General features: G+C 42.4%; 2 protein-coding genes across 2 annotated transcripts in view; one reads left to right on the top strand and one right to left on the bottom strand.

Moving 5' to 3' along the window:
• Positions 1–202: 202 nt before the first annotated feature.
• Positions 203–5,474, bottom strand: actr5 (actin related protein 5). Its single transcript, XM_008414873.2, has 9 exons — positions 4,978–5,474; positions 4,442–4,680; positions 4,156–4,325; positions 3,863–4,080; positions 3,066–3,230; positions 1,715–1,819; positions 1,376–1,515; positions 1,067–1,199; positions 203–916 (listed from the first exon to the last, which is right to left on the bottom strand). Exons 1-9 carry the CDS (start codon positions 5,356–5,358, stop codon positions 593–595), a joined length of 1,875 nt encoding a protein of 624 aa, XP_008413095.1. The 5' UTR covers positions 5,359–5,474; the 3' UTR covers positions 203–592.
• A 6,539-nt stretch (positions 5,475–12,013) lies between these two features.
• LOC103468036 (vesicular inhibitory amino acid transporter-like) overlaps positions 12,014–12,909 on the top strand; it is a 5,703-nt gene continuing 4,807 nt past the window's right edge. Inside the window, exon 1 of the mRNA XM_008414872.2 lies at positions 12,014–12,851. Within this exon, the coding sequence (XP_008413094.1) occupies positions 12,468–12,851 (384 nt within the window). The 5' untranslated portion in view covers positions 12,014–12,467. The remainder of the gene's footprint in view (positions 12,852–12,909) is intronic.

Genomic DNA, 12,909 nt, shown 5'->3' with positions numbered 1-12,909 from the left:
TATATAAACAAGACATAGCATTTCATGTTTCTTTTCGCCATCTAGTGGAAACAACAATATACTGCAACATAAAGTAATTAGGTTCCTGAAAAAAGGATTTGTTTACACTAAACACAATAGAGACATGATGAATGGACAAAAGGAAAACTTAAGGAAGAGAGGTTAGATTAAAGAAAAAAATGTAGTGATGAAACAGACTGAACTTTATTTTAAAAAATCTGTATTCAAATAAACAAAGCTCATGTTTTTTTCTTTTTACAAAATATTTCCACTAGACCTTAAAAGCTGATCACCATTCAATATGAAAAGTTTTGACCAGCATTTCTACAGATGTTAATTACAAATTTACAAAAGACTCACAAAGGATAGTCTGAAAAAGATTTGTCTTTGAGGAAAGCTCTAAAATTATAACACTGGAAAAAGATGTAGCAATGCTTGGTTGAAACTACAGCTGCAAAATATATGGAGTAACATTTGTCATRTAATGCAATAATCCAACTGCAAAGGACCCAAAGGTTGGGATTACCAAATCAAACCAAAAAAAAAAAAGCATCACGTCAGTCCAAACTGAGCTCAATGAATATTCCTCATTTCAGGAGGCAGCCATGTTGACGTCGGCAGAATCTGTGGATGAGGATGGAACTGGGGCGGCTGTAATGGTTGCCGCCGCGGCAGAGGTTTCTGTCAGGGTCTGAAGAGCCGCAGGGGGCTCGGCGGGACGAGCAGGAACCGGTTTGGCGAGCTTCATGGGAACGAAGACGTTGGAGGCGCAGTGTTCGCTCAGATATTCGCCTCCTTTCTCCTCGTAGTCCTGCCGGCTAATCCAACCTTCTGCTCCTGCTGCGGCTGGATGCTCCAACACCCAATCCCGCGCTCCGTACCACGCGTCCAAGCCCGGCCGGGTTGCCATGGTTACCTGTATAGGCAGGTAAAATTATATTATATAAAGATTTTTTTTTTTTTTTGTCGCCCGGTTTCAATTCAAAACAATTTTGCTTGTCAAAATCTGCATTATGTGTCACAACGTGATTTGCATTATTTTAAAAATACATTTTGAAATGTTAACCTTGAAATGAGACTGGAAGGGCCTCAGTGCCAGCAGCTCCCTCTCCACCCGCTCCTTCATGCCAGGGTGCTGCATGTTCCCTCCCATCAGAAACACATTGCTCACCAGCGACTCCTGCTGCTCAGGAGTGTATCTGTTTGTGGTAAAACAAATTTATATGTGAAGTTCCAATAAAACTGCATGAATTTCCATAAAATAAAACCCTGTTGTGGATTATTTTAAAAGAAACGGTTCTTTTCACCCTATTACAATGCAGAGCAGTGGGAGGGTTTTATAACTGCAAGTGGATTTGTAATATTCTGTTCTTACCTTGCTAGGACATACTGCAGCGTCTCCATCAGTCCCATCTGGTCTTCTCCGATCAGAGAGGGCTGGAACAGGATTTCCGGACAGCGCAGCCTCTCCGTCCCCACAAACAGCTGGTGGTACTCGGCCATGTTGAAGGCGGGCTGGAAAACAGATCGAGCTCATCCTTTTACGTCCCGTCCCAACGTCTGTTTTTCCCCGAGCAAAGTCCAGAGCACGAGCAGAAAACTTGACTAAAAGTTTACTTGCAGACACTCCTCCACACTCTGCGGCCCGTCAGCACAGCGTTAATGAGGCTCTCATGTATTTATTAGAGAATCTACAGTGTCAGTCTGCCACTACCTGAACGACGCCGGCGGATTTTTCTGACAGCGGGTCCTCTGGGAAGTCTGAATCCATCAGTGCCACTCCGTCTCCTTCATCCACCGGCTGCTCTAACTCCGACACCTGGCAGAGAGCGAGAGAACAGCCTCAGGCGTCATGTCAGCCACAGAAAATCCACTGCAGCAGGCGGGAACAAATCCTGCACATTCATTAGGAGTCTTAACAAAATAATAATAATAAAAAGACTGGGTCATCTAAATTTTTAGACTACAGATGAAGCTTGATCACCATGAGTGCTCCTGACTTTTACCTACTCAGGCATTTGCATACTCGCTGTAAGGCAAAGCAGTGGAAATGTGGAATCTGCTCATTTTACAGAAACGTGGTTTGATTATTTATCTACAGTGCAAAGAAAAAGTGCTTCATCTCTGTTCCTGTTTATCAAACTCATCCCACAAAGATAACCTGAGTGAATACATAATTCAGTTTTCACATTATTTCATTTATTAAGGAAAGGAAATAAAGTTACTCAAAACCTTAAGAAGAAAAATCAAGGTCCAGCTTCATGAACATGTTCAAAGCTGTATCATGTTGATCTTACAAAGCTAACAAAGTTGGATTCTCCCTAAACATCGAGTGAACTGCATCGGTTTCTGATTACTCCTGTCTGTCTTTGACATGCACCCAGCTCGTGTTTAAGAGAGCAGCTGAAACACCAGTCATTAACTTTTATGCTGTTCAAAGCAAAATTTAAAGTTTATAAAGCAGGAAGACAATTTTTTTCTGTTGATCTTGTTAAAGATGTGTTTTTAATAAATCACATCCAAACAGAGAGAAAACATACCAGGATTGTAATTAATTGATCACTGAGACAATCATCAACTAATCTACTAACCAACTAATTGTTAATTGGAGAATAGGGACTCAAAAAATAGCAATTTGCTGAAAGAATAATAATTAAGCCAGAACTGTACAAAAATATAAACAGTTTGCATTTATAAAAAATGGAAACCTTTGTCTGTAAATATATCCATAATCCTCAAGTGGCATGACTTTAGCTGGTTGAAGTTTTTTAATAAAATCTCCAACTAACCAACCTTTTCTATCCAATAAATAATCACCAAATTATTCATTATGTATTGATATTAAGCCAAACAGAAAGGGCTGAGCTTTTCACATGTTGACGTTATAAGTATTTTTTAGCTTTGCCACAACAGATCACACGTACCCTAAAAGAAGGCTATGCTGATGCTTCATCTGTGTCAATACAATGTTTATTTTCTAATTTAGTTGAATTTTCTGTGTTTTTACTTTGTACTGACTCTAATGTTAAAATGATACATCAACAGCTGAAGAGAAGAAGCCGTACCTCCATCTTCCCATCTGCTCCGTCGCTCTGCAGCAGCTTCAGCCTCCCCTGCTCCACCGCAAGCTGCAGCTTGTTGATGTACGACTGCAGCTCCTCGGCTGAATCCATGTTGAGCTCCATAAGGCTTTTGTGGAACTGATCCAACAGCCCGTCCTCCAACAGCTCCTGCACACACAATGCTCTATGATCGCTGTGCTGCACAATGACTCAACAATGGCTGCTTTTAGAATCGCAGTTTGTTTGGCTTTTGGTTGTTGCTGCAGTGCTGAAATCACGGAGTAAGCAAAGTATGTTTACATCAGAAGTGGAACAACATATTTTATTAGTGATTAATAAAAGTAGTTTGAAAATATGCTTAAAGAGTTGGAAAACTGGGCTGCACAGTGGCGCAGTTGGTAGAGCTGTTGCCTTGCAGCAAGAAGGTTCTGGGTTCGATTCCCGGCCCCAGTCTTTCTGCATGGAGTTTGCATGTTCTCCCTGTGCATGCGTGGGTTTTCTCCGGGTACTCCGGTTTCCTCCCACAGTCTAAAAACATGACTGTCAGGTTAATTGGCCTCTCCAAAATTGCCCCTAGCTGTGAGTGTGTGTGTGCATGGTTGTTTGTTCTGTGTGTCTCTGTGTTGCCCTGCGACAGACTGGCGACCTGTCCAAGGTGAACCCCGCCTCTCGCCCGGAACGTTAGCTAGAGATAGGCACCAGCAACCCTCCCGAAGCCACCAAGGGACAAGGGTGTGCAGAAAATGGATGGAGTTGGAAAACATTTTTTTTTTTTTTTACATATTTAGAGTAACAATTACTTGTACAGCCAAAAGTCGGTCCAGTCTCTCTTGATCCTGCTGCAGCTTCTCCTCCCGCCGGCGAGTGTTGATCTCCTGAAGTCTTCGGAGCTGCTGAGCTCGCCTCTCTTGCCGCTCCTCCGCACTCACGCAGCCACCTGGCACCTTCCCAGAGAAGGGAAGCTGTATCCGGTGAACCTCCCGCTCATAAAACTCCGGGCAGCGCCACTTCTCCAGCTCTGTAGACCAAGCACAACAAAGGGATTAAATAAATACATATAAATAAGATGTTGGTACGTTAATCTGTGTTGTACCTTCGTGATAATCCACGGCAGCGTAGCTGTGCCCATGCAGCAGTTCCTCCATACGGCTCAGCGTGATGGCGGCGAGGTGACCTGGATATTTCAGCTGCAGGAGGCGCTGCAGGTAGGAAGCCGCCTGACTTCCAGCAACGTTCACACGTTTAGAGTTCACAGCGTCCAATCTGAAATCAAAAATCGCATCCGGTGAAACAGGGAAAGGCTGCATTAAGTGAAAGTATAACACAGTCAAAATATGGTGGAAGCACTCAGGATGATGTCTGAGTGTGCCGAGGCTCACCTGCCGTTGACGACAGGCAGGATGTGAGAGCAGTGGTAGCCAGAGGACAGAATGATGCCGGTGTTTGGTTGCTGCAGGTTCCTCTGATTGTTGTTGTGGTAGAAACTGTACAAGCCGTCCACGCCATAAGACACAAACGGGACGCGGTAGCACTCGAACAGCAGCTCTGACATCATCTGCCGACAGTGCAGCGGGTTGCAGGGGGCCTCTGTCATCAGAATGGGATGCTCCACACTGCCCTAGATGTGAGAGAAACAGAAACAAAGTCAGCTAAACTCAATTTACATTTTATGCAGAAGAAGTAAAGGTATTAATAAAATCTAAATGGCATATTTTATTTTATTTTTTTAGTTTTTTTACAGTGTGAGAATTTTTTTGAAAATGTCTGTTATTCTTGTTTGTTCTTTGAAGCGCTTTTTACAGGCTGGTTAAGCTCTACCAGCACAAAATGTGAATACTTGTAATTTCTTTCCTGGAAATACAACCAATTAATCGGTTCATCCATTTTCCACTGAGTTTCATCGTGTTTCCCTGACCTCCGAGCTGAGCCCCAGGTGCGTGAAAACATAGTCCAAGATGAGCTCCTGGATCTCGAAGTTCACCACCACGTTGCGGTCGAACTGGCTCTTGAGCAGCCACCGCAGCGGCTCCAGATTCGGGATGTCGTTCCCTATCTGGGTTTCGCTGCGGGCGGCCCCTCTGCTGCGAGCCGCCACCGACCTGAAAAGCAGCTGCGGAGAAGAGTACTCCGCCGCCGGAGCCGCCCAGCCGGCCCGAGTCTGAAAGGAACCGTTGTCTATCACTATCGGGGCCGCTGTGGTCACGCACTGGGCGGGGAGCTCGAAGATTGGGTCTGGGGACGTTTTACAGTCCTGGAAGGAGAAGATTTGACACACCGGTTGATCTTTAGAAGCCATGTTTGAAATGTGTCACAGCAAAATACATCCGTGTTAAAACTAGATGTTGCCAACTATCAGTTCCCAGTTGCTTCTAACTGTTTCAGTGTAAGAAATGAAGACTGAAAACGTTGCTCATCCTCCAGTCCGTCTGGTGACATGTATGGGGAGCCATTTTGGCTGAAATGGCTCTCCATAGACATGGGAAAATAAAAATCTTGGCCACGAAATATTAAGTCATTCCTACGAGTTATGTTAGGTCGTGGCCACGATTTTTACTTGTATTTTTTTCCCCACGTCACCAGTTGGGCTCCGTACTGTACAAAATATCTGATTTCCATGTATTAATACATGTTTTCTTCAAAATAAATTGTTTTACCTAAAGTAGTAAACTCACGTCTTCTTCTGTCAACAAAATTTCTAAAATGTATTTTTTATCGCTTCATGGGAACAGTTAAGAGCGCCCTGTTAAATTAATCTGTTTTTCATTTAAGCTTTTTAAAGCAGAAATTCCATGAGCGTCTAATTACTTTTCCAATAATTCTTGGATTCTATGGGGAATTAATATAATACGACACAAAAGTATTATATGATATTATCCTCATGAAGAGGAGGGTAGAGTAGATAAAAAAACAACTAAATTCACTAAATTCAATAGGGATATGCAGCGAGACTGACATCTTGGGATCACTAGCTCTCCATTTCAGCTATAATGTGAAATGGAGCCTGCCAATCTTTTGTTTGGGAGGCATATCAAAAAACAGTCTTATTGTCCTACTATGTCCTGGAGTTAGATAAATTTCATTGTGATTGTAAGTGGAGGTGTGTGTTTGGAGTTATTTAGGGTTTTTAAAAAAAAATAAAAATCACTGGGTGTATTTGGAATGGGGAATAAAAAGAATTAATATTTGTTAGGTACAGTGAAGGATCCGTGATGCTTTGGGCCTGTTTCTCTTCCAATCCGCCCCGGAAACCCTGTCATAACGCATAACGTCATAAACTCTTTGAAATACCAGATATTGTAAACGAACCTGGTGAAATCAGCCAGCACATGCTGTTTCAACAGGATAGTAGTTTAAGTAACTGTACTTAAACTGAAGGCTGGATTTTTTTTCAACGTGAGAACATGCCACTGCAATGTAAAATTCATTTGTTTACTGGGTTTTAGATCACTTTGTCACTTTTTCTCGCTCATAATGTGGCCTAGAACTGTAATGATCATATTTTACCTCCAGAGGTCGCACCAAACCGATTTGAATTAGATTTGACTCAAAGAAACGGTTTATTTTATGGTACTAGTGAGGTCTGTTTCAATAAGGAAGACTACAGTTCTACAGGTCATATGAATACCCATATTCAAGTTAGATATTTCTTTATGAAAACTCTGATTCTTTCTTACATGTTTTTTCCCCCTTATTTTCCATTTCCATTGTCATCTTGAATGCAAAAACTGAAGTTACAGATTAAAGACTTTGGGGCTGTGTGGTTGTGGGATAGTGGACGGGTGTTCAGACTTTGCATTTAGGTTATGGATTGCAAGCAGTAATACTTTCAAATAGTGAATTACTGTCTGTCTTGACTGTAAAGAGCTGAAGCTTCAGATGTTTCTGAAGAGAACTGTTGTGTGTTTCAGTCAAGCCTAGGTGTCAGCAGTAAGTGAAGGAAATATACATTTCACACACTGTTTCAGTTTCATTTATCACAAAGTTAACAAGAATTACACACATCCCTAATCTTTTCTGAATTTTTAACCATTGAATTATCTAGAAATGTGTTATTAGATGAATGTGATAAAAGTAAAAGGGCAAGAAGTGAATGTTTCTGGATGAGTTTATTTCCTAGATAGCACAGATATTGAGAAGCAAGATGAAAAGTAAGAAGGGTGTGTGTGTGTGTGTGTGTGTGTGTGTGTGTGTGCGTGTGTGTGTGTGTGTGTGTGTGCGTGTGCGTGCGTGCGTGCGTGTGTGCGTGTGTGTGTGTGTTCGCGTGGGTGGGTGCCTGTGTGTTGTGGGCGGTTACAGTATGAGGCATGATGTTGTGTCACTGAAGCCCGTGCACAGTTCACTGCTCAGGCACAAAGCTCTAAGTGACTGCGTCCCTCTCCTCCTGATGCTAATAAGCAGATCTGGGTCACCTCACCCTCTTAGACACACGTGCATGGATGCACACACACACTCACAACTGCAATCTTACCATCCACCCACACACAGACACACACGCACATGCATGCAGACATAAACAAAAAAAAAAAAAAGAAAACACCCTGTCTACTCTCTATTTAAACACACACACACACATATGGGGGCTCTGATTCCTCCGGGGCGGCAGGACGTGACATGGTGCTGCTGTCTGCGTACAGCGCTCGCAGCTCTCTGCTTGTTGTGCTTGTCATCCAGGCAGCGGTGATGAGGCACGAGGGAACAAACGGCCTACAAGCGCTGTGGGACTGCCATGCATGATGCCAAGCAGCCTCCATTTTGTGGAGGAATGAGCAGACCGCTGGTTCTCTCTGACAAGGAAGAGAGAGAAAAAGAGAGAGAGAGGGGATCATGTCAGGCTCAGTTCTGATTAAATGAATCAGTAGCATCTATCAGTTACTCCAGTTTAAATTATTCAGTAAAATCATTTGTATTTATTCAAATTTTATGGTTTTGACAGTACACCATTTTGATTCCAGCTTCCCCTTCCACATTTCTGTACCCCCTCCTTCCCCCCAAAAAGGAGTCCTCTAGAAGAGCTGACAGGGATTATCATGCATGTCATTTTGATGTTTTATTCTATTGTAATAGAATCATGAATACAGAAGAAAATCTGTATTGTGAAATTTACTCAGATTTACAGTACCTTGCAAAAACATTGTTTCCACATTAGAACAAGATTTTCTTGCATTTTAGTTGGATTTTATTTGGTCCTAAACAAAGCAGCACATATTTGTGAAATGGAGGAATGATGACGTTAAAATCTGCAAAGTGTGGCATGCATCTGTGTTCAGTCACCCGTATAGATGGGATTGTAATCCCATGTAAGATTATGCACGTGTCATATTAATCCACTGTGAATTTGCATTACCAGGTAATTATTAGTACAATCACGCCTGTAATGTCACAGTGAACTGAACTAACGACTAATTAGAGTCAGTAATTTTTGCTTTATAAACAAAAATCAAAGGGTAGCTGTCTGAGTTTGGATAACTTCCTGTGTGACTTTGTGTAAAGGTCACACAAAGTCCACCAACACACTCCACAACAATGAAAGGTTTCCCTTTGTTCAGTTGATCTGTATCAGCGGCTAAATCAAAAAGAGGAAGTAGAAATAATAAAAAAGTACCTTGTGACTTTTTTAAATTCTTCAGAGAGAAACATAATTCTTGGTACCCATGTTTATATTTTAGATCCAGTTATTTTAAATCAGTGAAACAGTTTTGTCTTCGAAGCAAACATCGTGACGCAGAAAGACAAGATACTTTTACACTCAACTGTTTTTTCACATAGAGCAAATTGGTTTCAGAAAACACTCAAACTGAAAGAAGGCAGCAAAAAAAAAGAAGAAAAAGGTAATTTAACTGAATGAATAAAAATATCACATTTATCAGAACAATTCTCTGCTGTTTTTGAAGCTCTTTCACAGCTTTTTTTTTGTTACTTACCTCTTATATCTGATTTTGACACAGTGCAAGAAAAATCAAAGAAAAGGGGAAATGGGCAGGACAAAAAGAACTGTCAGGTCAATTAAAAGTCCACAGCAGTACTTTATATGAAAGTCACGTCTTCAAGGACCAAGAGGAAGAAAAATCCCATCCAGAGCTCACACAGTAGCCGAGGGATTTGTTAAAGTATCTGTGCATTTTTTGGGGGGGGGTTCAAACACAATTTTCACTCAATTTTAAATTGGTTCTTTGTTAATTGTGCGTCGCAGTAAAGCTCTGAATAACTAAAAGCCACTTGAATCAAATCTTGTCGGTTCAAGTAATCTGTGAAACTTCTCTGTTTCACATGCACATGTGTAAAAGTTTGAAACAATGGAATCCAGTGAGAAATTAAAGTAAACTTGTTTGTTTTTTTCAGTGTCAAAATGCTGTTTGTGTATCTATGTATTTAATAGATACACAAACAGCACCAGGCCTCTGCAGAATTTTACACACATGTATTAAAAAAATATATTTCTTGTTAGAAATGGGCTTTTTAAAGAGGACAAAACCTACACTGTTTTGAAACTGTATTCTCCATGTTGTTGAGATCTGGGAAGCTTGATGTTCATGCACAACCAGGCATCAATTCATTGCATCTTGTACACACACTGAAATGGCTAATTCTACCTTTATATAGTATTTTGCTTTTACAAAAAGCTTCCTCACAGAAAAGACCTTGTGGTGTGAAAATCCCCCCCCCCTATTTGCCCCCCTCTAAATCTGAACGTGCAGACACACACAGTCCAATTACAGTGGCCATGGCAACTATCAGAGATTATTGCTCTCAGTCAGCACTGCACGGCTGTCAGTGGAGGCTGTAAGCCTCTGCACACACACACACGCACACACACATTAACACTTAACGCACACCCACGGAAGACTCCTTCTTCTTTGCACACAAGGAGTCTGAATTAATCCTAGCCTCAGTCACCAAACTAACCCCAAAGTCCTTTGTCAGAAAATCTTGTAAGGAAGTGTTTTTCAGTAGTGAGGCAATTTAAAAAAAATTTTTTTTTTGTATATTAAGTTAAAATGTCTGCATTTTACATGTTCCAGTCCCTTGTCGAATTATGTGCTCATAAATAAGATTGATCTGCATGTTGGTTTTTTTTCCTGCGTGTTTGCATGTGTGTGACATTTCCTCTGTCCCGTGCGGCGTGGGCCCGGGGACTCTGCGCGTTATGCGCGCGGGGGGCGGGGGAGGAGAAACGCCTCGAAGACTCTCCCTGGTTCCTCCGCCGTCCCACGCACGCGTGTCCGCTCATATCCTCAAACACACGGATGACCCACACAAACTAACAAACATGAGCGCGAACAGCAGCTTGCCAGAGCAGCCCAAGCCAAGCATGAAAATATGCGGAACTTTCTCTGTCCTCCGGCCGCTTGCTAAATTTAGACCTCTCATCCATGCATCCATTTTTTTTTGTCTTGCAGTGTTCATCCTGCCGCACTGACTCGCCTTCTTTTAATACTCCGTTCTCTAGGTGCCAAAAAATTCTTACCTAGAACAAAGGCTCAGTCAGAATCAGAAATTGTATTGGTTTATAGACTTCCTGCGTCTTTATTTGATTTTACTTTTATTTTATTCAAATTGCAACGGAAAGAAGAGCCCCTTTTTTTTTTTCTTGGCTCCCTGCCACAGTCGGGCACATTTGTGCAAGCCGACTGCAAAGACCGGATGACAGTTTTTGCTCAGCCCTGTCACAGCAGATTAGGGAGGCAAAGACGAGGTGCTTCCTATTTGCAGGGATTAGAGCTGAGGTGGAGGAGAAACCGCGTTACTCCTCTCTGACTTGTTTTCTGTGTGCACATTCAGAAAATATAGCCTACAAAACAAAAGAACAACAACAACAACAACAAAAACTACGCAAATTACACGAATGCTTAATGAATTAGCGGTTCAAGGGCGCTAAAAGACAGACGAGTCCGATGTCAGAGTGGAGCTGTCCGCGGTGCTGCAAAAGCTCCGCATCTGGCCAGCTGCAGGAGGCTCATCATGTCAGCAACGAGTTGCATCCCTTCACAGCCTGAGGAGAGAGCTCATCTGGACTGATGAGGAGCAGGAAAGTCATAAGGCAGAAAAATATAAAATAAAAAGATAAAACAAAAATTCTCGAAGCTCTTTAAAAGGCAAACAAAATTTTATATAACCCCCCCCTCCCCCCCCAAATACATAAAATCTAAAATGGCTCTCTTCTTTTGAATCAACAATCCTGCTTCTGCTTTTCCTCTTCATTTGCAAATGTGAAAACAAGTCTTCCTGCCCAAAACGCCGAGCCTTTTGTTTTTCTGCACAAAAGTGTGGCCCGCTACACGCGAACCTGCGTGGTAATATCGAGGCCCGTGTGTGTGTCGGCTGTCGGGTGGTGCGCGCTTCGTTTCACAAATTTCAGATTGGTTTCACATGTTAGACTGCAGCTCCGCGGGTCAGGGGGGAGGAAGAGAGAGAGAGAATGATGTTTTTACTAGTAAAAAATAAAATAAATAAATAAATAAATAAATAAATAAATAAATAAATAAATAAATAAATAAATAAATAAATAAATAAATAAATAAATGGATTCGTTGAGGTTTTCCCTCTTTTTTTTCTTATGGGCTATCGTCTTAAATCATGTTTTGGACATTTGTAAGGTTTTTTTATTTATTTATTTATTTTCCGAATTACATTTTTAGAAAGAAGTCACCTGCTGTTTTTTTGGTGGCAGGTGTCTTTGCCATTCCGCCAGATCACATTGTGGTAGCAGGTGTTTGGTGTTTTCTTTTTATTCATGCATCATTTCAGAGGGAATTCTGAAGCTCTGCCTCCAACAGGCCGGATCTTTTTTTTTTTTAACATATATATAAATATATTATTCATTTATTTATTTATTTTGTAGGTCGTGATCACTCTGTCGTTAAACTCTCGCCGAGGGAACAAACGTCTCTCTCTCTCTCTCTCTGCCACCCGCGCGAGTCGGGAGCGCGAGGGCTGTGGCACTCTTTGCGGACACGTGCACGCTCCTCGCCCCCCCCCCTCTTCCCTATTTCTCTCTCTGGTGCTGATGCTGAGAATCCAGCATCTTTCTGATTCCAGCATCAGACGCTGGATTCTAAACTGAAAAGACTCTTTGGGGGTAAAAAAAAAAAATAGTGCTACAATTAACGAGCATCCGGTTTCTTCTTCTTCTTCTTCTTCTTCCTCTTTTGTTGTCTTCCTTTATGAGGGAATGTGATTTCTGATGGAGTAACATGGATGGACAAGCAAAGAGAAGCGGATGAGGATTTTTCTAAAGATTTGGAGGGAACAGCAGCTGCGACGACATTCAAAGACCAACAGGCATGATTTTTATGTAGGAGCGAAAACATCGATCTGCATGTTCTTTTGGGGAGGGCTAATCTGTCAGATTTTCTTGAAGTGAAGAACAAATTGATCTTGGATAAATAATAATAACAATATTAAAACATGGCTCATCTAATCCGACACAAGATCAGCAACAAACTGACCAATGCGGCCCACACGGTGTCCAACAAATCCCAGGCCAAGGTCAGCGGGGTGTTCGCCCGGCTGGGCTTCCAGGCCGCCACGGACGAAGAGGGTCTGGGCTTTGCAGAGTGCGACGACCTGGACTACGACTACAGGCAAGGGATGCAGATGGATGTCCTCCGGGGGGAAGAGGAGGAAGGGGGAGACATGGAGGGAGATGGGGACGTGGAGGGGGACACCCGCTACCAGAGGGACGGTACCGGTCCGAGGCAGTCGACCCTGAAGAGCGGCGGCTCCCTGGAGGAGGACAAGCCCAAAATCACGTCATGGGAAGCTGGATGGAACGTCACCAATGCCATTCAGGTGCTTTTTATCACCCATGTGTGAGTCGGCGGGGGTGGAGAGAAGGGTGGGGGTTGGG

Source organism: Poecilia reticulata, linkage group LG7 (assembly GCF_000633615.1).
Source record: "Poecilia reticulata strain Guanapo linkage group LG7, Guppy_female_1.0+MT, whole genome shotgun sequence".
NCBI classification, from domain to species: domain Eukaryota; kingdom Metazoa; phylum Chordata; class Actinopteri; order Cyprinodontiformes; family Poeciliidae; genus Poecilia; species Poecilia reticulata.
This window is presented reverse-complemented; position numbering and strand designations above follow the sequence as displayed.

What these genes read in the sequence shown, in the direction of transcription:
- actr5 (XM_008414873.2), bottom strand. Translation starts at nt 5,358, where the DNA reads ATGGCTTCTAAAGATCAACCGGTGTGTCAAATCTTCTCCTTCCAGGAC. An exon ending in ACCTGGGGCTCAGCTCGGAG is followed by an intron (nt 4,681 to 4,977) that starts GTCAGGGAAACA and finishes TCTCACATCTAG; the next exon opens with GGCAGTGTGGAGCATCCCAT. An exon ending in CTGCAGTATGTCCTAGCAAG is followed by an intron (nt 1,200 to 1,375) that starts GTAAGAACAGAA and finishes TACCACAAACAG; the next exon opens with ATACACTCCTGAGCAGCAGG.